Genomic DNA, 24983 nt, shown 5'->3' with positions numbered 1-24983 from the left:
AACAATCATAAAAAACATGCCAAACAAAAACAAATATCACGGGAAAAATATATATCCTAAACCATTTTGTATTAAGAAAATGAAACATTTTATAATAACTGCCCTTTTTATGAAACATAAGCACCATATACATAATTATGCACTTAAATGTCAAAATCTGCAAAATACTTTATATACGATGGCCCACATTCCGAGTATGGTGGTAGTCATGGCGCTATTTGTGCCATGACTGCCTCCCATACTGGTACCGACTCCGGTTTGGTGAAATGAAGACTTACCGGTCTAGTCCGACCTTGGCGGGACCGGTAAATCCCCATTCACCAAACCATTGCCCATTCCCATTTGAGCCCCCATAGGGCCATTTATTTTCTCATTTTTTATTTAATTTTAAGCCCCCATAGGGCTCAATGGGAATGGTGAGGGTGCAAATAACGGGCCGGCAAATGCCAAGCCCGTTATTTTTGCCCTGGTCCCTTAACGGCTCACTTCCATAACGCCTGGTCAGACCAGGTGTTAAGGAAGGGACCCTCTAAGGGACCTCGTAGTAGGGCGGTAAGGGATTACCGGCACCGGTCTCCTTACCGGTGCCCGGTATCCCTTACCGCCCTACTCGGAATGAGGGCCGATGTGTCCAGAGTAGCTGAGTGGTGCTTTTATGAGAAGTCTGTAGTAAATGAAGACATTTTCTCATTATCACAGCTCAAGGGATGCTCGTTGTACGCTCGTGGATTACTTTCATGCACACTTGATCACTAATAAGGATTAAGAAGTAGACAAAGCATTGTGTGAGTTTGTGTGTGTGAGTTTGTGTGTGTGTGTTTTAAAAGGGAAAACAGTCCTTATGTTACTACAGGAAGGGTATATATGCATTCTGCCAGGGGGAACCGCAGAACAGCTGTTTATGGTGCCATACAGAAAGGGCAATTTGATTAGGGCATCCTGGACCCTGGCCACTCTGGTGCTAGGCAAGCATGCAGGAGCTCCTGGCATAGCCGGATGGGGGCTGTAATATGGCAAACGCCGGGGCAGGCGCGGAGGCATCTCATTTCTACAAGTCCCAGAATGCAAAGTTAAAACCAGTACTGGACGAGTGTCTCCCAAATGGAATGGGTATTGTTGGCATATTTGCCAACTATCCAGCACTAAAGAGCTGGAGGATTTCGGCATTAAGTGTGATGTAAATAATCTATAAATAAGTACAAATAAATCTTTCATGTCTTACGGGTTCAAGGGTAAATCGAGCAGTTTAAGGGCGTGGAGTTGCCGAACTGAAGTGCCTCTAGGAAAGCCAATGGGGAGCCTGGATGATTCTGTACAGTCTGCTCACAAGTGACTATGGGCCTCATTAGGACCCTGGCGGTATGGATTTAACGGCGCCGTTAAAGGTGCCGGCGCCGTTAAAGGTGCCGGCGCCGTTAAAGGTGCCGGCGCCGTTAAACCCATACCACCCTATTACGAGGTTCCCTTGTGGGACCCGCTCTGGACTTCTGGTCAGACCAGACATCCTTTGCGGGTCCCACGAGGGGACCAAGGAGCTAAAAATGGGCCCGTTATTAACGGGCCCGTTGTTAGCTCCCTCCCCATTCCCATTGAGCCCTATGGGGGCTCGATTGGGAATGGGGATGGTCCGGGTTCCCTGAATGGGGAAATACCGGGCCCTCCAAGGTCGGAATGGCCCGGTATTTCCCCATTAAGGGCATGGCTGCCTCCAAACTCCTAATGAGGCCCTGTATCTCTGATGTGACTAGACTGGGTTGGGTTGCAGCTACTGTGACTAACAGTGCATTTTTAGAAATAGCAGCTAATCACAGGAACGATGGCACCGTCAGTGGATTCAGGGTCCAATAGGAAAGAGACAGAGACCAAATTAGATGGAGCCTCAGAGGGTACATCTTTCAAAATAGAGCAGCTGGACAGCGATCAACTGTCAGAAATACTAGTATTTACCAAGACATATATAGTTGTGAACAGTACCTTACCTTGTTCATCTAGTTTAGCTTGGGATGGAGCGGTTTGTATATTGCATTACTTATCTTGAAAGTGGAGGCACTGATTTGTACAGAGCATGTTGTGGAAACGAGGTGGGTTGGAGGTAGTGTGCAATGTTCTGAATACACATAACCACCAATGCAGGGACTTACCCAGTCTGGCCTGCACCTGTCTGAAGGGAGCGCCATGCACTTGAAAAATGCAGCACCTAGTGATCTTGGATTTTTCACAAGGGTTGTTGGGAATAACTGGGGTAAAAATCCCATATAGCTTACCCTTAATAGCATTGTTGACTGTGCCCCCTGGGCAGGGGCAAGAGGTGGCTGGCTAACAATAATGTAATGGATTAAGATAAAGATAAATCATTCATGGTAACTCACATCCAAAAACAAGTGGCCATCCAACACAGTCCGGTAGCAACCTATTCTGGGGGTTTAGAGTTGCGGGCAAGTAAGCAATTCTGGGGCGAATGATTGAGAAAAGTCCCAGACTGCAATTTGAGCCCTGTGCAGTCAATCCAGTGGGTGCCGCTTATTATTTCTTGTTGTAATGCATTCAGTGACCTGTAGGTGTGCTACGTATGTAGGCGGGATTATAGTGACGTTGAGCTGGGGACACTAGTGGAGCCAACCTCTGCGGTCAACCCTGACCTAGCCGGCCTAGGCTGGCAAAAGGAAGCATGTTGTGCTCATTCCAAGGTATAGAGTTGTAGCTCTTAACTAGTCCTTCGAATTTCTGAGCAGAGGTAGCTGCATTAGTGCTTGCTCGTTGGCCCATTGATAGTGCATTCTGGTAATACAATTCTGGCCAATCAATATGCTGGGAGATAGTGTTGTGGTGGAGAAATTACCACTCACGATTCTGGTGGATTGGTAACCAATTTATTAACAAAGTAGTAACAAAACATAGCCAACGTCAGCATAAGACTACGGCACAAGTGAACTCCCCCCAACCCCCCATTCCCCCGAGCACCTTGCTTTTATAACCAAAAGCTCACATTGGTTTTAATGGAAGGGGTGGTCCCATCCGGGCAAGGTCTCACCTTGAAACATTGTTGCTGACAGAGAACAACCCCTCATTATACAAGCCTTTGATGCCAGCTGCAATCTGCCGTGCTAGTTAGTGTTATCAGGGAGGACAGCATATGGTAATACATTTAGTAGAGGTGAATATACTCCCTAAAGCATCACACCGCTTTTTATAAGAAAGCAAGAACGTAAAACAGGCTTGCATATGCCAAAAGGGAATTACATCAGAAGCTAGAACTCTGAAGGCGAGCATTCTTACATGCTAGGCAAATGGCTTTCATAGCAAAGACATGCACAATACCATCTATTGCTTCCCCTCACACAAGCTAGAAGCAGCGGTTTAAACACGGCAGTTTGGATTGCATGCGCAGTGGTATACAGTGGTTATATGCTAGGGGAGTACAGTCCTTAAACCTTTCCTTCACAGTCCCTTCCTATGAGACTTTCACTTCAGTCTCATTACACACATCTCTAATGTCGTAACGCATCGTGTCTTCAGTAACACGACAGTAGAGCACTTGTGCAGTTTGGGAAACTCCAGAACAGGTATTGCATACTCTTGCATTTACAGACCATTGACAAACGGGACAGACTAAAAATGATAATCACTGTCAAAATCAAGCTCTGGCCAATAGGAACACCAACGGCTCCCAACAGATCTACAATCTAAGACCCAGAGGACCAGGAAGTCGCAATTCTAGTGTACAGGAGGATTGCAGTATGTCGAATGTGGGCGATGATGTCAGTGATGTTGCTTGCGTGACCTAGTATAAAAGCACAGCACTTACTTTTTCCAACTGCACAGACACCTCCTTGTGAGGCTAGAACAATATCTAGAGCCATACGATTCTGGAGCACCATAGTCTGGATGGCTATTTGTTCACAGGACAACAAGGACAAGGAGACTGCAGTGGCATTTGTGATATCACACAACTTTAGTTTCTGGCTGGTCTGGAGTTGTTTACAACTATGCAGTCTCCTTTACTTCATCATCTATAGCAACATATAAGTATTCCAGCTAAAAGACCAGAAAAGAGTGTCTGACCCAAAGTGGTGAGAGTGTCACTTAATGGAAGCATCCATGTAACTTTAATGGATAGCCCCTGAATGGAAGATTGAAATTCGGGAGGAGAAGCAATCTGAAAGATATACACATTTAAGTGTTGAACGCAATATTAGATTTAAAGAACATTTAGGAATTGAAAACAGCATCAGATGCAAGAAAAGGGACATCAAATGAAGGGTACCAAAAGCTGCAAATGAAAAAAGAAGGTTCTTCCCAACCATGTTCAGAAGCACCATCAGTGTAAAATGAATTTGGGGCAAAAGTCTTCTTGTGTCTTGATGAAATCCGTAAGATAAAATGACAGAGGCACACCATAAAGAGAGCAGACCCCGAAGCAATAGGCCGAAACACACCAGTGTCAACATTTAGTTTTTTCTAAAACACATTGCATAACTAAGACAGAGGTGTCTGAGATGTAAAACACAAAGCCAAACGATGTATTATGGCCTTTTGTGTGTGCCAACCAGGTTTGGCCAATATATATGAAACAGGTGACTGTGTCCACTTAAACGGCCACCGAAGAGCGGTATAGCACTTGAGTTCAGACCTATGCTGGGATCTGTTAGTGGAATTTTGCCAAGGATAAAATGACTTTAATGTGAACATCATATCAGCAAACTTTACTAACCACATCACCAAGCTTTTGTTTAATTAATTTCTGCAACTGTATTAGGTGAGATTCATCAATTGTGGAAAAATGATTTTTGTGTTTTTAATGATGTTATAATAGTATGCAAATGTATTTTTGTATATTAGAGTGTGGGTTTCTCCAGGAAAAAATGGTATGTTTGGATAGAGAACGTTGTAATTTGAATGGTGTCAGGGGAATAGAAGTCTAACTGAGTCCAAAGTGCCTTCTTTGGGTGCTGTGTTTGGTTGAGTTTAATCCCGTTTGAGGTCTGATTCCCTCCTTTTTAGGAGGATTTCCGATATCCTCCACTAACGTGACAGTCGTGCAACCGGTCTCTATTTATTTTAACCCTAAGTGCTGCTATCATATGTCCCACTTCTGCAACAAAGGTTTTCCAATCGGTGCTTCTCTGTGGGTGGGTTTGGGCAGGAAAGATGGGAGTGTGGTGCATTGCAGGAAGAATATATCTCATGTAACCACTCCCTCCCAAACCAGGGATAAGCCATATCCCCACAGATGAAGTAGGGTCAGGAATTTGCAGCGTACCTGGATTGGGAAAATTGAAAATCCTGTTCAAAGGCAAAGGTTACATTATTAATCACCACACTAGGGTTAACGGACAGGTAATACTGACACTTGCTAGTTTCCATGTATAGATATCCTTGGTTGGTATAGCATAGAAGATCAACTGCCAGGAAGGACAGATGAAGTGCGGCTGGTTTGATGCGTACTTGGTCTAGGGTGGGTAACTTCATAGGACCAGTAAAAACCGAGTGGGAATGAGCATCCCTATATGATCCTGGACCCATGGACTGGATCACCATCCTGATATCCAAACAGACATGGAGATGAGGGTGATAGGGAACCTGGAGGATAGATTGTGTGGTAAATGGGCACAAACAGAATAATCATACAGACTGAATATGCAGGCATACTGCCACAATAGGTGTAGATAAGTATTTTCAGTGCAGACCCATGGGTGTGAAAGGTATTGGACACAGTTAAGCAAGAAAATGGGCCTCATTACGACCCGGCACTCACGTAATGAAGGGTGCCGTTACGGGACCGGCACACTTCATTACGTGAGTGCCAATTACGAGGTTCCCTTTGCGGGACCTGGAACAGACGTCCGGTAAAACCAGATGTCCTTTCCGCGTCCCGTGAGGGGAAGAGGGAGGTAATAACGGGCCATTTGTAATGTACCCATTATTACCTCCCTCCCCATTCCCATTGAGCCCTATGGGGGCTCAAATGGGAATGGGAAATGGTTCCTTCAAGGAGGAATAACCGGGTCCTCCAATGTTGGAATGACCCGGTTATTCCTCATTGAAGGAACCCAGTAATGGAGCCCGGTTTGGAGGCAGCCTCCAAACTCGTAATGAGGCCCAATATCACCATTTTAAGAATCACAACAATAACATAGATACAGTCTGACATGATAAGCACCAGGTCCACTTCTTGGGCCTTCAGGGCCTATAATTAACTGTAATATTTTGTGGCCACAGTTCGTGGCCTGCGGGTAAAGTTCATTTCAGTTCATCCATGCTAATAGGATACAGGGCACAGGTGAAAGGAGTCCGCTAGACTGACTTCTGGTTCAAAGTTCATGGGCTCTGTGAAGAAGCAACAAAATACGACACTGTTCCAAAGTTCCAACTAACAGCCCACACTATAAATACTTGAAGTACAAGAGCGAGGCAAATATATGGGTCATAGTAACAAAAAGCATGACCGACAAACGATAGCAGCAAAGGCCAAAACGTATGGATGCCGGGTAAGTTGCAGCAGTGGGTTCTCTGTTCTTGCACTGCCACCGCAGGCAAATTCATTGTCGCTGAGAAGTCAGATCCAATGGCGATTAACTTGACTTTGTTCAAAACGACTGAATCTCTGGTATTCTTCCACAGGGCTTCAGGGACCAGTGCATGAAGAGATCAAACAGTTTTAATCAACATGCAACAGCACTTGATCAATGTGTCATTCTCTAATGATAAATTCTAAACATGGGGAACTGCTGGTGGTGCAGTTCTCATTCTCATAGGACGACAAGTTAGGATTTCATGAGCCGACAATCTATGTTTACGCTGTGGGTTATTTCTCATAGCAAACAAAACCATGGTCAAGGCTGGGGCGACTTCAACCCTGTTTCTTTACACACATTGGACTGCCTTAACTTGCCTGCCATTTTGATGTTCTACGTGTGCGCTTGAACACAGGTGGTTAGCACACTGGAACTGGTGAATTAGTCACAGGGGTTTGCAGACTTCCCTAATCACCTGCCTGGTAAAATGGGTGCATCGGTCGCTGTCTATACTAAAAGGCAACCCAAACAGAGGTATAAACTTGGCTAGTAATTTCTTGGCTACCGTGACAACATCTGCTTTCCTACACGGATAGGCCTCCACCCACCCAGAAAACACATCAACAAGGACCAAAATGTAGAGCTAGGTCATACTTGCATGGAGCTGTATGAAGTCTGTCAGCTGTGAGAACCCTGAGGGGGTCCCTTATTCAGGTGGTAAGGGGAGGGCTGGCGCTCTCAGATCCCAACCCTGGGGGTGGACGAGTGAGGGAGGATCACCTGGGTAGAGGAGCCTGGGGTTATGCTTGTGGGAATATCCAAGGTGAGACGCAGTATTATGCCAAAGAAAGGGACGAGGAAGGCGAGCTTCCTGAAGCTTTTATAGGTTGCACCAACTCAACCTCCCTTTCACCTAAAAGATCTCCCTTATTCAAATCCAACTAACCCTCCGTTTCTGATAGATACCATGGGAACCCAAACCCTGTTGCACTCAAAACCCACAACTCCCAAAAATCTTGTTTTCCTGTTTTCCACCCAAATACTCCCCATCCTTCGTCTCCACTTCCTTCTGGTTTTTCTTTTCCGAACACTCAGTCTACTAGGACAAAACACTACCGTTCCCACAATCTGCCTTGTTTGTTTCAAGATAGTAATCTTGGTCATTCCCGTTTGTCTCACAAATCCTATCAATCGCACCCTTCTAAGTTTATCAAATCCCCTGGTACAAAAGCTACAATTCCATATAACACCTTTCCCTCATCCTACCACATAGAACATTTGGAAACTCTGCCTCTCCCCTTTTTTTCGATAGCCACCCTTTCTCCCAATATAAAAGACAACAGACTAATGCATAACCTGTTTACCTGACATGTCCCAACCCAAGGGTCAGGCAAAGTCAGGCATTCATCCATAATCACACACACCTGATGGCCCTTTCCTTTCCCAACAAAGATAAATGGTGGAGCACAACAGCCCAAGACGAGCAAGGCAGTCCGCACAGCATTAGAGCTAACTCAGCACAGCAGTTTAAGAGGAGGCGAAACACTCTGAGAGGGTGACAAGGATAGAAGTAACCTTGCCCTTTCCGATCAAGACCGCGAAGCCTCCACAGACGGAAACATAAAACCACAAACAAAGGCCAACGTGTGTTGCAGCAGATGTCAATGGTACACAAGACCCTCGCTCCGCTGATTACCAAGCCGGGGAGAGACACTTGTCTCAGCAGTACCAATCTTGAAGCCAAGCGGTTCATCACAGTCAGTGAGTCAAGGGGAGTGTCAATAAGAAACCGAACTGTGTTGAACGAAAAGTAGCCAAAGGCTAAATTGAACTTTGAAAAGCAAGTAATACTAGTAACAAAGGAGTGGAAAACTTGCGACAGAGTAATCTGGCACCACGTGGGTGCTTACTTGGAAACCTCTGGGTGATTACCCAACGGTAAAGACTACCGTAATCAGAAGGCCTTGGGAAGAGGCAAAGAAAGGACAAAATGGTCATACAGGGGTCTTGTAAAATTCTCTGTACCGTCGAAAGTCTTTGACCGGCAGATGATTGCGAAAGCTAAGGGAAGTGAATACTGCATAGTGAAAGTGAGAGTGAACCCGGCAGAGGGACGCCAATGACCAAAAGTCGGTGAGAGTCAACCCAACAGAGGGAAACCGACAACCAAAAGGTGGTGAAAGTGAACAAAGGGAAACCAGTACTGAGGGGAAAAGCCTGAAACCCTGTTTAAAAAGACATTGGGCCTCATTGTAAGGTTGCCGGTCCGGAAACAATGGTAAACTACGAGTTCTGCGAGCGGGTGCCTTTTCACCTGCCAGGTCTGACCTGGCTGGCGTAACGGTACTCGCTCGCAGACCTTGACGGATTCACCAACACCATTCATGAATGGTGCCGGTGCATCCGTCCTCCCCATTCCCACTGAGTCCAACGGGACTCAAATGGGAATGGGGAGTCATATTTTCTGGTGCCCGGCAATGAGGAATTACCGGGACTGCCGAGGCTGTAATTCCTCGGTAAGTCCCCATTGCCGGGCGCCGGAAAAAAAATGACTACCGCCGGACTCATAATGACCCCCATTAAGATTTGTGAAAGCAAGAAATATTGCAAGACAAGAGGAAGGGAGGTGTCCCTCTTGTCATTTGGGATCCGAAGCCGGCCGAGGGAGACCGAGTGGTGAAAATCTGTCACCCAAAGTTCAATGAGAAGGGAACTGTCTTGTAAATTTGTTGAATACAATTTCTGAGGGGTCTGCACCCAGAAGAGGAGGACCCAGAGGTTAAGCCATCACCCAAAGTGTTCATAGAACAGAACTTTTGTGGTTGTTTGTTGAAAGCGTCAGGACTTATTATTTGAGCACTGTTTCCTTTATTGTGATACCCTATCCCACACTCTTTCTGTATTTAGTTGTAAGGAATTGGCAATAGGTTTTTCTTAGCATAGGCCCTTTTATTTTGACACAACGCCACGAGGACTGCCTTATTTTTCATTTGATGCTCGACGCTTGCTTCCATCTTAGATTTAGGTTTAGGTTAGGCGTTTTTCCACCATGCAGTTATAGTTCAACAAACACCCTTGAACTGTGATCACTTGTATCTCTCATTTCTATTGCCACCATGAGTTCCTTACACAGCCCATGTAAAAACTGACCTTCCAGTACAGGGTGTGCAGACAGCTTCATATGCACTGCTCTCACAAAATTGTATGTGAAGCAGGTAACACAATTTTCACAATAACGCTGAGCCATACAGGCTTCACCAGGACCTATCCAGTCCTGCTGGAGTTGGGTAATCATGGATTTTCTATCTGATTGAGCCATGCCGTGAACTTCACTTACCAGATAGGGGAGAATTACCTTGAGTACCACCTGGTGGCCGTCTGGAGAATGCCACAGTGAGTCTAATCCCATGCTATACCTACTTTTAGTCTGGGTCATCTTCTGAGTCTCTGGAACTTGATCTTGGAAAATTGCCAGACTGGAAAGGAAAGGGATAAGGGACCATGGAACTGCACCACAAACAAGAAATTCATTAAGAGCCAAAGGCCCTTTCAATGCCGCTGACTGAGCTGTATCAACAGCTAAAGCATTTCCTTTGGCAGTAAAGGACTGTGAGGGGTCGTAACCTTTGCATTTCACTATAGCCATTGTTTCAGGAAGTAACAACGAATTCACTAGAGCTGCAATATATTTCCCATTAAATATTGGAGTGCCTGTGGAGGGCAAGTATCCACGCTGCTTCCAGACAACTCCAAAGTTGTTGACCACTCTGCGAGCGTACATGGAGTCGATATAGATCCTTGCTGATCAACCTTGAGCCAGCATACACTCACGGGTGAGGTCCACAAGCTCGGTAATGTGTACTGATTTGCCCATAGGTAATCAATATGCTTCTAGAAAAGCATGGTGGATACCTACTAACTATTCAAAAAACAATTCCCCAGCTTCTGGGACATGGATACAAGATCCATCAGTGAACAGAATAAGGTCCGGATTCAGCAAGGGTACATCAACCAGATCAACACGGGGTGACAAATGTGTCTCCACAACAACTTCACAGTCATGCGGCTGCCCATTTTCAGGGGTTGGTAACATTGGGGCAGGGTTCAGTACTGAACAGCAATTCAGGGTTGCATTGGCAGCAGAAATTAGTAGCTTTTCATATTGTGTAACGTGGGAATTCAACACATGTTGTTTCGTCTCTTTTAGTAACAATGACTGAATGGGGTACCTAAATCGCGACAGGATGTCCTTGGATACGGAGTCAGTTTTCTCTATCAATAGGGCAGCAGCCGTGATAGCTCGCATACACATGGCTACTGGATTTAGAGCTACATTGTGGTAGGATACAAGTCAGTGCTTCTCACCGTTTAAATGAGTCTTCACAGCTTGAGCAAACCCATTGCGCTCAGAGCAAAACAAGACAAAGGGCTTACTATAATCCAGCAGCTCTAAAGGCAGAGCTGTTATGAGTGCTTACTTAATAGTGACAAAGGCATCTTCTGCTTCCTCTGACAATGGCAGGGGCTTGTGGGTAGAATCATGCATGAGGTTCTGAAGGGGCTTAACTATGGATACATATCCCAGGACCCATTGTCTGCAGAAACTTACCATGCAGATGTACAACCTCATCTGCTTCTTGGTCCGGGGTATAGGGACTTTCTGGATCATTGCGTCTTTCCCCAGCAGAAATCTCATGTCCCAGGTATCACACACAAGGGAAAACGTAACCGTAATTTGTCATTAGATGCCTTTTGACTCTTTCAGTGAGCAGTTTTAACAGGTCAAGTGTGTCTTCCTCACAAGCTTCCAAGGAGGGGCAGGATATAAGCAGATCATATGCGTACTGCACCAGCCCGACTCTCCTGGAAACTGTATTGAATCAAGATTTTATTTTAAAAGCTGGGAAACAGGGTGCGGCATTCTACATACCCCATTGGTAGCCTAGTGCATGTGTACAGGGCCTCATTTCAAGTCTTCACACACACTCTGGCTTTTTGACCAAGAGGAAACAGTTCAAAGCACAGGTATCAGTACCTTTCTGACAAAGTATTTCACCCAATGACAACCTCTTGTTGCAGAGGGCCTGACATAACAAACAACAAAGTTCCTTTTTCTATCAGGATTTTCACATTCACAGGTTCACAAGTGGTCTCCCTCATTCGGGCTCGGACCAAAGATCCCCTTGTTCGGGCTCAGATCATTTTAGCACAATCTTCATGGTTGGTCTTCCTCATTTGGGCTTGGACCACAGATCCCCTCATTCAGGCTCAGATCCCTTTGTATCAATGTTCACAGTTGGTGTCCCTGTTTCAGGCTGTGACCACAGAACCACCTCGTTCGGGCTCAGATTCCTTTGTCTCAAAAACCGAAGACTTTTGATTGTGCAATGGGTTTTGCATAAACCATCGCAGGACCACTTTGGTTCATATCAACTCTTATTATTTATCTTTTACTTTCAATCCTGTCACTTCTTGGATGAATATCCTATAGAGACCTCTGATTGGGCACCCTTGCAGTGCTGTACCACTTTGTCACTTCTATTGTATCTTCTTTGTTACAGTTCAAACATCCATCCACCGTTAGGCTGTCCTCGAGTTATTCATCACACGTGTTCAACAATCTTTATCCTTGCTCTTTGTATACACTGTTGCCGCTTGTAACCTTGACTTCAACACAGACCGGTCTTGCATCGGTTTCCCCAACTCACCGGCTGTGTTGATCCTTCTTTGATCTTGGAGCCAAGGACGGTACCACAGTAGATGCTGCTTCTCTCATACGCTATCAGCCATGAAGGAGGGACCTGGGTATCTCTGACACACAATACAGGATTCATCCGTCTTGTTTCTTGGCCTTATGCTCTAAAATCCAAAGGTATCTAGCAAGTAACCACTCCCTGTCAGAAAGGTCAAGGGTAACTCCCTCCTTGTGCACCCTTCATTATTTGCCGTTTTACGTCCCTCGTTAAGCTGCCATTTCGAAAATGCTGTTCCTTCTTGTGCTTTGCCTCGCTCAGAGTGTGCTCTCAAGCTCCACCTTTCATCTATGTGGGAAAGTTTAATGGAAGTCAGGTGTGAATGGTTACCACTAATTGCCTGACCATAGTCATAGGACATGCCAGGTATATGGCTCAGGTGTGAGTCTGTTTTCTCCCAGATCTGGCTGTCCATGTGAAAATGTCCATGCAGGAAAATGGGGGGGTTCCATATATCCTACTTGGTAGGATGGAGTAAAGTTGTCTCGCCATCAGTTGCCCACTCTCACTCCCCAAAGATCCCTCACCCAGGTGATCCTCCCGCACTGGTCCACCCCCAGTAACTGGTTCCAAAAGCGATGGCCGTGTCCTGGCCACCAGGCTGACAGATCCTTGAGGACTAGCGGGTGAGACACCTTCTGGTTTCTCACAATGCCCTGGACCGAAACGATTAATTGCAACATTCAGAGCAATCCTGAAGTAAAATCCCAAGGGGATGACGGTGGACAAGGGGAGGGCTCCCAGAAAACACTAGGACTAGAGAAGTAATACCTCACAACCGCTACAGGACCTAATGACGCAGAGACTGAACCATTTTGTTTGGGGATAGGGTGGGAGAGGGAAGCGGGAGGGAGGAGGCACAAAGTTGGGGGATGGATAGATTTTATACCAGAACGTACTATCTGAAACTATAGCGAAGGACTTTGGTTGTAATTATTTTATGATCACAATGGCAATACAAGGCTATACGATGTGTTGAAGATACCATGAAGTTAATGTGTAGTAACTGCTCTCCTCCTATGAAAATAAAAATAAAGTTTTGAAACAAAAAACGTCCACTCTTCAAAATTCTGGCAGAATGTATTTAATGGTGTTCTCCTGCTGTTTGTCCTCAATCATACATAGTGAAGTCCCCATCTCGTTAATTCAGGGATGGACTTCTTAAATTTAGATTGAATTGTTATCCAACATTGGAGGTTATAGGTCCTTTATTGCTGCTAGTGGACCTCACTTGCAGGATTTTTAAAACTGAGGAAAAGGAATAATTGTTTCACCTTCTTTTTAAATGTGTGCCTTTAATTTCCCAGAGTCTGTTTTATTTTGCTCAATTTCTGGCCTCTACCTTGACTGTATTTGTGGAAAATGTATGGTCTAGTCTCATAAGCACCCCTTCGATTTCATATTCTGGGGCTCTTCTAGCATTTATGAGAGACATTTTGGCATGCTTGGGGGATTTTCCTTTTTAGTGAAAAATCTTTTTTGCTTAAATGATGGTTGACAATATGGCTGTATAAGTGAATTTTAATTTCAAAGGATGTAATAATTAATTTTAGTGTACTGTCAGGTACTTTGAGTTTGAAACACTGGGCCTCATTACGAGTTGGGCAGTATTCTGGTGGTAAATCCACTGGAATACCGCCAAACAGATTTACTGTTAACGCCATTTGGTCCAATGGAATTACCGCCAGAATACAAGTGGCAGTGGCAATGTGAATCCACATTATTTTAGAGTCCATTGGACTTTATGGGGCTTTTTTGGTGAAATTACTGCAGCACTAATTCGACCGCGGTAATACCACCAATTCTTGAAAGAGTTGGGATATTTACAGCCAGCTTTTTGCTGGAGGTAAATCCCCCACTTCAGGACCATGCCCATGATATGGCGGAGTGGGAAAAGTGACAGTAATTCCGGTACCACTAAACCTTTGACGCTCCGCCATACTTTTAATGAGGACCATTGCTTTTAAATAACAGATTTCTTTTAGGTGGATTTAAAATTTTGCAATGAATTTTGTGTAAGGTTTCTTAATGTAGCCACACCACAATAATAAATAAATACATAAATAGGACTCCATGGGGGATTTTGGCTGGATTGCCACTGCAGTAATTTCATTGGCGGTAGTTCAGCTGAAATTTGGCAGACAGGTGCCTCTAGCTCATAGTTGGAGGCGAACCCTCCAACTTTCCACCAAAATCATAGTTGAGTGCCTCGCAGTAATAAGGCAGTAACAGTATTACTGCCACATTTTTACTGCACCACCCAACTCAAAATGAGGCCCAGTGATTATCAGGATGTATGGGTATGGAGAAAAATGCTGAACACAACTTTAAAACTGTGAAATACATGGCTGTACATGGAATACATGGCAAATGGTAGCTGGATTGGGTACCACTGGAAAGGTTGGCAACACGGCTGCATTAACCAAACGTAAATCCTGAATAAAATGATAAACCTCTTTACCTGGCTTCTTCATAGGCAAGATCGGAATATTGCAGGGACTGCGGGTCGGCACAATGATACCTTGTTGGAGAAGGGATTGTATCAGAGGGCGGATACCTTCTTTAGCTTATCAGTAAATAGGATACTGAGGTACACATGGCTCGGGAGTGGCGGGATTCAAAGGGATTTTAACTAGCTCAGAATTAGCCATACACCCAGTATCTTTTGCATGCGTTAATCATAATTTGACTGGGACCTGATCCAACAGCCCCTGCCGCAGACAGTGGGTGCTGGTTCTGTCACTATGGTCTGGATTGGTGATTTCCTGTAACACTGCCAACTCTTCATGCTCTCTATGAGCGGGGACGTCCAGATATACACCAACAGGGGAATAGTGATTAGTGCAGAGTTTACATAATACATCTAGTCCAAACAAATTCACAGGAGAACAAGGGCTCAGCAAAATGGCAGGGTGGTCAGAAATTACGCCTATCATGACCATAAATGGGGTGGACACTAAGGGCCTGATCACGACTTTGGCGGTAACCCTTAAATATATTTATTTATTTGCATTTGTATCGCGCACTTGCAGCGCAGGGACATCGAGGCGCTGTTACAAGAATATGTGAATATGTAAGAAGTTTGACATACAGGCTGAGGCGCCTTAGGCTTCCCGGAAGGATAAAGCATAGCATGACAGGTTACAGGTTACATACATGCAGAATGATAGAGAACAATATGCTGGTTCTACCTAAGAAAGGGTGGTACCAAATCCGGCGGTAGCGCTATTACCGCCAGATTTAAGGGTCCGCCAAATCAGGACTTAGGCGGATTTCGTCCCAGCTCTGAGCTGGGGGGAAATCCGCTGAAAATTTGCGCTATTACCGCTGGCGGGAAATCCACCGGCGGTAAGAGTGCGAATTTTCCCCATTGAGCTCAAAGGGGAATGGGGCATTCCTGAAAGGGCTCAATGGGGAATGGGGAATTACATTACCGCCGAACTCGTGATCCGGCGCTATTAGCGCCGGGGAGTTCGGCAGAAGGGCTAATACCGCTGGCGGTAATACCGCCGGCGTTACCGCCAAAGTCGTGATCAGGTCCAAAGTCATTACAGTGCTGTGTCAGGGGAGACTCAGTAGCTTTTAGTGTGGAACGTGATGCCCCGGTTTCAACCAGACATGAGACACTTTGACCAGCAACAATGCAATCAACATATGGGGCAGAGGGAGCAATCAATATGTGGTGCAACAAGCTCAGAGACCCCTTGGCAATCCTAAATATCGATCATATGTAGTGGTGGTGAAGGCAGAGAACATTTGGCTTTCCAGTTCCAAAACTGTTTACAATAGTTGCACTGGTTACTGTACGTCTTTGAGTGATACCTTTCAGCAGTTTGCTCTGACTGGACTGACCAAGGCGCTCCACTCCCTCTTCCCCATCTCTGCCTTAGCCCTCCCAGAGCAAGGAGGAACCCTCCCCTTTCCTGGGGATGATTTAAGCTCTGTGTTTTCAGCACCATGAGCTTGGCCACCATGGTTTCCTTTTGTCTTTCGACCTTATCATGGAAGTACTATAGAGAGAATAAAACCTCGACCAACCCCTTTCCTTTCCTTCCCATCCTGTCATTACTGCCTTAATTCCTTCACATAGCTGGGGTTTCAACCCCATAACAAACGGAGCCAGCAGGGCTGGAGGTGCCATAAACACGGCATCAACAATCCCAAAATACTGTACGAAACCGCATTTTAATTGTTCGAGATATTCTGCAGGGTTTTCTCCCTTTACTTGTTTACATGAGTTCATCTTGGCCCAATTCCTTCTTTTGAGGGCACATTTTAAGAATAGTTTGCACCAGTCTATCCGGGAACATTTTCAAATCCCTAGCATTGGCAGGTTCTTCAGCTGGCCAATTCGCGTGCACCTTATGCAAAGTAAATGTATCTGTGCGCAGTACTCTTCGTAACAACTGATTCAAGTCAACGCAAATTGGGTGATAACAATCAACAATGACTTGCAATTCCTCCTGGAACTTAACAGGGCCTTTTTGTATCTTTGGGAATCGCTGAACCATATTGAACAAATCAGTGGAGCATGTACTGTAACTCCTCGCAGGAGCTGTCTGAACGGGAATACACCAGAACTGGTATTGGCTGTTGAGTTTGGAAATCCTTCTAATGTGTCTGATGCAGGTGAAAACAGTTTAGAAACCTGAGCTCATCTTTCAGGGGTGAACAGACCAGTGATCAGGCTTATTGGAGTGGACTGGTGATAAGTTGGTGGTTGAGTGGTATCTGTGCTAGATGGTCATTGATTGGGCATGGTATTTAAGAAAGCAGGGTTATAAGTGTCCAAAATGTCTTCGGGGCTTTCTTTTAATGGGGTTCCCCTTGGAGAATGGGATATCATCGTTTGTTCCCAGCTTTGTGGGCCGGTACCTGCAGATTAGAGTACTTGGTTTTCATGGATTGTACTTGCTCCTGGAGCTTTTCTCGAGAGTCTTTCAATGCTTGCGTCTTAGATTCAGTCTGTCTTTTAGTGGCTTTGGTATACCAGTCTAGGTAACCATCCCATTGGCGTTGGTATACTTGTGCAACATTCTTCTCTAATGCCTTTTGTAAATTCATTATCCTGCCTAAATCTAATGTGCCTTCCTGAGGGAAATGCTTAGGTGATTCGCTCTGTGCATATTCATGCCATTGTTCCAGGTACTTGCATGCTATTGGCTAGTAGTGAGTAAACATGAAGTGTGCTGGACGTGCTTTAGGAGGAAGTGGTACTTGTCTAGTTTGCCCTGAACCCATTCTCATGGGGGTAAGACAAGGTATGAATTATTATGTATCCAGGTATGTTCCTAACTCCATCTGCATCGTGGCTGGCGGTGTGGGTATGGCTCATTAGCTGAACCATGCTGCCATGTCTATTCAGAGGCTCAGGTATCACTCCCTTCCCCCATTACTCCCTGTACAGACATTTCAGAAACACCCACAGGTGTTTGATCAGATTCAAACTACTGCTGGTTCACAGCATATACCCCCCATTATGCTACCTATGATGCAGAGCGGTTTTCTGCTTTTCAAAGACATGAGTATGTAAGAGTCAAAGACAAGACACATAATCAGTAGAAACAAAGCCTATTACACCTCATGTACTAGATTTGAGAAGAGCATGAAATACAAAGCAGAGTCACAACCGAGTTGCAGATTGAGGGTTTCAAGTAACGAGGTATGGGTTAAGACAAGACAATCATGGAGTTCTAATCCAAACTATTTTCTCTGCACTCATACACAACACATTGACCCTAATCCCTAATCGGTCCTACATTACTCTGACCGGCACATCGTTCTCATGTTCTCTTAAATCAGTAGGGGGCATAGATGCGCTGCTTTTAAACTGCAGTGGCCATCCGCTTTAACTTTTCCCTAATTCAGATAACCAGTTTTGTTAAGCAGAGTACTTTGCCTTTTGTATTCTTGGACACTCCTGAGAGATTTCAGACTTTAGACTTCCGTTTTTTTTCCAGATTTCAAAAGACAAACATTTACCTCAACCCATGTCAAACAACACAATATATGATATCACGAGACATTGACACAATTACCTGTGTTCAGCAACTCCCACTTTTTCTATCAGCTCTTGCTTCCGCGTCTGCTCTGTCTGCTTTCCTTGAGTCTCTGGGCACGCTGGCCGGCTCTCCCTTCTTATGAAATAGTCTTGTCTGGGCCCTGGGGGATCACCAGGAAGTGTGCCCGGCAGCCAATGGACCTGGCCACAGAGCAGGATTCCGACGAATATACTTCCTAAATCTTCAGACTTGGGGTGTCATTACGAGTCCATCAGCAACCCACCGGTACTACCGGTGGGTTGCCGCAAGACTCATAGCACTTTTCCGGTTCCTGACTTCCCAGTGCCACTGGGACATTACAAGTTCCGGCGGATCGGGAAGTCAGGCACCGGAAAATGTTAGTCCCCATTCCCATGGGAATGGGGACACGGAAGCACTGGCACTATTACTAACAGTGCAGGTGCTTCCGTGACAGCTCTGCCTACCGGGTCTCTTGCACCCGGCAGGTCAAACCTGCCTGGCGCAACGGCCCCGGAAGACAGAGTTGTAGTGTGGCGGTCCGGAAAGGGTGCCAGTACGGTACTACTGGCGCCCTTTTTTCCCACGGCCACACTTGTAATGAGGCCCATGTTCTGAGGAAGGCGTGAGCACTTGCAATATGATGACTTCTGCCTACTAAAGCTGCTTTTCATAAGAAACCGAGAACGCAAAACATGCTTGCATATGCCAAAAGGGAAATAGGACAGAAGCGAGAACTATGAAGGATATCATTCTTACATGCTAGGTAAAGGGCAAAGAAATGCGCAGTATTATCTACTGCCTCGCCTCACACAAGCTAGAGGCAATGGTTTAAACTTTGCAGTTTGCAGTGCGTGCACAACGGTATACAGTGTTTATATGCTAGGGGAGTACATAAACGTGTCTTTCCTTAAGCCTTTCCTCCACAGTGTCATTTCTATGTTCATGACTTGGAGCAAATCAGAGGCTTGATTTTGTTATGCCACATTAACAACCACACGTCCCAAGTTTGGGGCTGAATTTGGTAAACCAATTGTCCAGTGAAACAGGCAAGGATAATGCATTTAAGTGTCCTTCCAGCCTATACGAGAACTCCCCCAGTGATGTCTTCTTTCAATGGAACACAACTGATACAAATTTGCAACAACGTTAGTGGATAGCTAATTTCCCGGTTTATGAAAATCCACTCAGCCTATTGCAAATCTTGGCAAGAACTTTAGAGCAGTAAACATTCTATAAGCAGCGTATTACACATTGAGATAAGCCTTATAGTGCCGAAAATTGGGTGGAAAGGGGACATTTATACCTCCAGTGAAAAGCTAGAGGTAAAACTCACCCTTTCCACCCAACTCTAGATTGAGCGGAACGGAAAATGTGGCAGTAATAGCGTTACCGCCTCATTTTACCGCTCCGCCAAACTCTTGATGAAGTCCTTTGAGAGTACATCTTGAGCGGTTACAAGCACATATGAATAATTTAACAATCATGTCCAGTGTAAGAAGTGCCCAGCACCGCTTTTATCCTTAGTGTTGTGACAATGCCAACCCCTATTTAAAATGTAACCATACTTGCTGTGGTTTTATTCCACCCTAAAGCCATCTTGTTAATCCAACATGGCATCCAGAGCAAGAAATCCAAACCCGCAGATCCACAACCTCTGCAGGGCCAACGTATGTGATCTGGCAAGAGATGGGCCAAAGGAGCTGGTTTTTCAACTTTCTGAAATACTTTTCAATATCTCTGTTTTTTGTTTTGTGTGGACCTCTGTTGTATTTCTGTGCCATGTCGAGGCTTTAGAAAAACTTGTAATAAAATTCAATTAAAGTAAATAATGAATACATTCATATCGTCATCCCAACATGCCCTGTGTCATGTTAGATGCTTAATTGATCCATTTGATGAATTAAAAAATCAGGGCCAACTTGGAGACATCAACCTGAGTGAGGCTCTTTTTCATAATATGCCTCTGCTGCGCGACAGGCTCTGAGCATCAATCAATGTCTTTCTTCTCTTGGTTATCACAGATGGAGTTCACAGAAGTCTTGCACTGGCGGCGTGCTGTGTTGGCTGTGGTGCTGAATCTCCTGTCCTTGGCTTTGTCCACCACAGCCCTTCTCAGTAGCTACTGGTGCGAAGGAACACAGAAAGTACCCAAGCCCCTCTGTGGCAAAGGCAAGGCCACCAAGTGCATCGTGGTCCCGATCCATGTGGAGAACACCAACGCATCTGGGCAGGACGTGGTGCATTACAGCTGGGAAACTGGAGATGACCGCTTCGCATTTCGATACTTTCATACCGGGATATGGTATTCCTGTGAGGAGAACATTCTCGGCACAGGTAATACTGCCAAAGTGCAGCCTTCTTTTCTCATAAAATAAAATAAATCTTATGCATCTACAAAGACACCTCATAGAGGCCCGCGTAATCGACGGAACTTAGATACTGTTCTTATACCGTGCATACCTCGCATTCCATCTGATACAAATATGCCTTTTAAATTCAAAAGAAAACAGTTACCTAAACGTATAACCTTTTCAATGACCATTAATAAGTCACTGAGCCCTATGCCCCCTTCCTAGAAGCGATCAGTGGTGAGCATTAAGAAGTCCACAGGGACCTACGCCCCCTTCCTGGAAGCGATCAGTGGTAATTCTAATATTTAAGAAGGGGTACAGAAATGACCCTATGAATTACTGACCGATATTGACCTTTCAGATATGCTAGAACGGTGTATGTTACGCCAGGAACGGCTAGTATTACTATACATACTGTCAGGAAAATCCCCATGAACGAATACAAATGTATCATTAACTTTATACCTGTGTGCAGGTAGGGCTTAAAATTAAGACTCAGATGTATTGACCACAAGTGACCGTTAAGAGGGGCAAATGCAAAGTTTAACCTGTTCGATTTCTTTAGCTTATGTAGTACAATTAATGTATGTTCTGTTATGAGCTATATAATAATGTGTTTCATATCTGACCATTTGTTACATAGAGATTATATTTGAATGGACAATTGATGGATGAAAGGTTGCTATGCCAGCCTTATAAATTCTGTATCCTATACCTAAATCGAGTTGTAATGCTTTAAATTCCTATAACACCCACCACTTTCTATATGAACATTAGCAACCATCCATTACTGCCATATACCCCTCCACTTGACTCTGCAGTCTGGTAAATTCCTAATTTCCTTTCCCATTAGGTCCCCCTGCAGCCTTCCTATTTTATTCTGGCCTCATGCCCATCTTTGAACTTTTTAGCCTAAAAGTTTGACCTGCTGGCCCTCAAAGATACAGTACCAGCTAAATTGTCAAGTAGGCTGAGCTGCTATCACTCCTATCTATTCCCTTAACCCATTTTATTTTGAACATTTTAACATGGAATTCTTGAAATCACCTTGCATCTGGCAATCTTGTGCCAACCTGCCAGCATTAATTCATAAAGCTAGCCTAGGTCCCCACATGTTTTGGACAACAGCCCCTTCCAACCTTTGACTACCATAATTCAAATCCTCTTTTCCTCTTTCTCATGTTTCTGTTGATGGCCCTTGGTTTAGGAGCCCCCCTCCAAACTCTTCTAGCCAATATAATAGAGCATACCAGCAACTGCTCTGGCAACCTGTGCTGCAGAGCCTTAAAGTCCCTCTTAATGGCATTCATCAATTTTAAGCACATGTCCTGTCCCCACATGTATCAACGGCATGGGTCTACTGCTCTCTATTCCATTTTAAAGACTAGAAGCATCAGCTGCCCCCAACGCATGTCCCTCACCAGGATATCTCGATTGCCTTAAAGCTTTCCCTCATCTGGGTTCCATTATATCACTTCACTGCATGCATGCCAGCCCACCTCACTATAGAGTAACAGTAGATCCAGACCTTCACTTTTCCCCCTCATGACACCCACAAGAAAAATACAGTTAACTGTGTTGCAACATTGCATGTACAATAATGCTTTCTTATTATTATTACTATTAGAGTACTTATTGAGTGCAGACCTAGCTTCGGGAAGCAACAGAAAACTTTGCAATCATAGGAGGAAGAACACCGAGAGAGAAGCATAGAAAAAGAAAAAGGTAGCGTGGAGCTAACACAGGACAGCAAGAGATCTACAAGCAACCAGGGGAGAAAACAGTGGGAAGCAGATCACTGACTCTCAGGTAGGGTGGGGAGTGGAAGGTGTTTGGACCTCAGTGTTATGGAGGAACCGTTCCTTGAAGAGGACTATGCTTAGATCTTTCCTGAACTGTAGAAGTGATGGGAGCGAGTCTGATGTAGATGGGGAGGAGGTTCCAGAGCATTGGGGCATAGATAGCGATGGCGTGTCTTGGAGTCCTTTCCTTTCTCCACCGGCGGAGTTCAAGTTTGTACATGGCCATACCTATGGTGAATCGCAGGCCTCCTGAGATGCTTATTGTCTCAGTGAGGTAGCTTGGGACTTCAAGATGACTGCCTTGTAGATTATGCAACAGAGTTTGAAGATGATTCAGGCTTGCAGAGGGAGCCAGTGCAGTTTGATGAGTGCCGGGGTGATGTGGATGAATTTGCCTAGTCCTTTGATGAATCTTCCTGCAGCATGCAGGACACATCTCTGGGAGCTAAAGTAGACATCGGTAGGCCTTCCAAAAAGACATTGCCACCATCAAGGTGGGAGAGGAAACAGGCTTGGACACCAGATCTGAAGTGCTTGATTTCTTTACAGGAGAGAGAGTTTGTACCAAGCCTTTTGTGTCTTCCTTGCTATGTGCTGTTTGAAGGAGAAGTGACTGTCAATGTTTAGAACCCAAGGGACTTGGTGCCGCTGGTCAGCTGTGGTGTGAAACCCTCGAGATTCATAGCAGAGAGCCAGGTCTGGATGTCTGGGAGTTCTGTGTTGTTGGTCAGAAGTAGGAATTCAGCATTGGAGGGGTTGAGCTTTGGGTAAGCACTGGCCCTCCGGGACTGGAACAATGTGAGGCAGGCCTTGAGGCTGTGGATGTCTTCAATGGAGGATAGCTTGAGGTAGATCTCTGTGTCATCTGCGTATTTGTTAATGTGAGTGTTGTGTGGAGCTAGGAGGGTTCAGAGCAGTTCCATGCAAAGATTGATGATGACAGGGGACAGGATGGATCCTTGCGGGATTTGACAGGTGATGGACAGATTTGATGATCTGAAGGAATCTATTTGTACCAACTGTTGGCAATGAACAAGGTTGGGTTATAACCAGTTGAGGACGAGCTCGCCGATCCCCATGTGATGATGTAGATTGTCTGTGAAGGTCTGATGGTCTGCAGGAGGCAAGGTTGGCCATCATTGAGGATTTTAAGGGCATTGTTGATCACCTTGATGGTAGCTATTTCTGTGCTGCATCTGGGTCTGAAGCCAGATTGGTAGGACTGAAGGAGGTTATTGGCTTTGATGTGTTAGAGGAGCTGTGTGGCTACTGCTATCTCAAGAATCACACCTAGGAAGGGAAGATGGCTGTTGGGGCAACAGTTGCTGAGGCCGCCACGGTCCAGTGTTGGTATCAAGAGAATCTGAGGCTTTGTCCAGTCTTGAGCATCAAAGGGAAGGTGACTTGAGTTAGGGACCTGTTGATGATTGTCAGGTAAGGGAGGAGTGCTTCAGTAAGAAGGGTCTTGAGTAGGGAGGCAGGGAGGATGTCGTCTAAACATGATGTGGCCTTGAAGGAGATATTGAGCTTGGGTGGTCTGTAGATGAGGTGAAAAGTGACTCTGGTGAGAGCAGGAAGTAGTAGGAAGTAGTAGGATAGGTTTTCAAAAGAACCAATGGCGGTGACATCCAGTTGGCTGCGTGGCCAATATGCCTTATGAATGTTGGAGAGGCCTCTTCTGATCTTCTTTGGACAGTCTTGTTGAAGGATTCTTTAGCTATTGGGGATGAGGACATCTAGGATGTGTTTGCAGGTCTCAGTAATGTACATGGCACCCAAGTGATCTGTGGTGATGAGGTTGTTTATATCTGCTGCATGATTTATTGCTGAGCAGACATTGATGAGTATCAGTTTTTTGTGTCGTGGTGGATGATGGAGTGCTAATGGGATGCATGGTGACGCAGGTAAAGTTGCTGCAATGCAGTGTCCATGATGGTGCTGATGAGTGGCGTGGTTGGGGTACTAGCCTATCTGACCCAAAAAACATGACCTAATGACCAATTTGGTCGAAATTTACATGGGTGATTTTGCCTTTGTGCCAATTTGGTTGCATATATTGCAAAATACCAACCCTGGAGAGTGGGGGCTTGCAGGGGTGCCCCTCGCTATCCAGGGTAGCTATTTTGCAATTTTTTGTGGTACAGGGGTATCCCCCGCTTCCTTAAAATTGGAGGCAGGAAAAAAAACTTTTAAAAAATGCACATGCGTTTAAATTGGGCACCAACCTAATTGATTTGCGGTCAGTTTGCCACGACCAAAAAGAATTCGGTCAAACATACCTAAACCGTGGTTGATGATGAGTGGTGATGGTAGGGATGGGCTGTTGGGAGAGAGGGCTGAAACACATTTTAAAGGGAGCTTACCTGATGTTAGATGAGCAGGGGTTCTGGTCCTGGGTCCTTCTGGCTGAACAGGAAATGTCATTTACTTTGCCCTTCACTTTGGGCGCTTAGTCAAGAGACGTCCTTGATCTAAGAGATAAGAAAAGAAAGGAAGAGGCAGGGCTTAGGTCACATGACCTAGATCAACTTTCACCTGC

At 45.2% G+C, this 24983-nt stretch overlaps 1 protein-coding gene across 4 annotated transcripts in view; it reads left to right on the top strand.

Moving 5' to 3' along the window:
• Positions 1-24983, top strand: part of LOC138487933 (germ cell-specific gene 1-like protein) — a 225660-nt gene that overhangs the window by 91592 nt on the left and 109085 nt on the right. For all 4 annotated transcript variants that reach the window (XM_069614567.1, XM_069614566.1, XM_069614569.1 and 1 more), the window contains one exon: positions 20313-20625. In XM_069614567.1, coding sequence (XP_069470668.1) covers positions 20313-20625 — 313 coding nt within the window. The remainder of the gene's footprint in view (positions 1-20312; positions 20626-24983) is intronic.

Source organism: Ambystoma mexicanum, chromosome 9 (assembly GCF_040938575.1).
Source record: "Ambystoma mexicanum isolate Mex_15411 chromosome 9, UKY_AmexF1_1, whole genome shotgun sequence".
Lineage (NCBI taxonomy): Eukaryota > Metazoa > Chordata > Amphibia > Caudata > Ambystomatidae > Ambystoma > Ambystoma mexicanum.
This window is presented reverse-complemented; position numbering and strand designations above follow the sequence as displayed.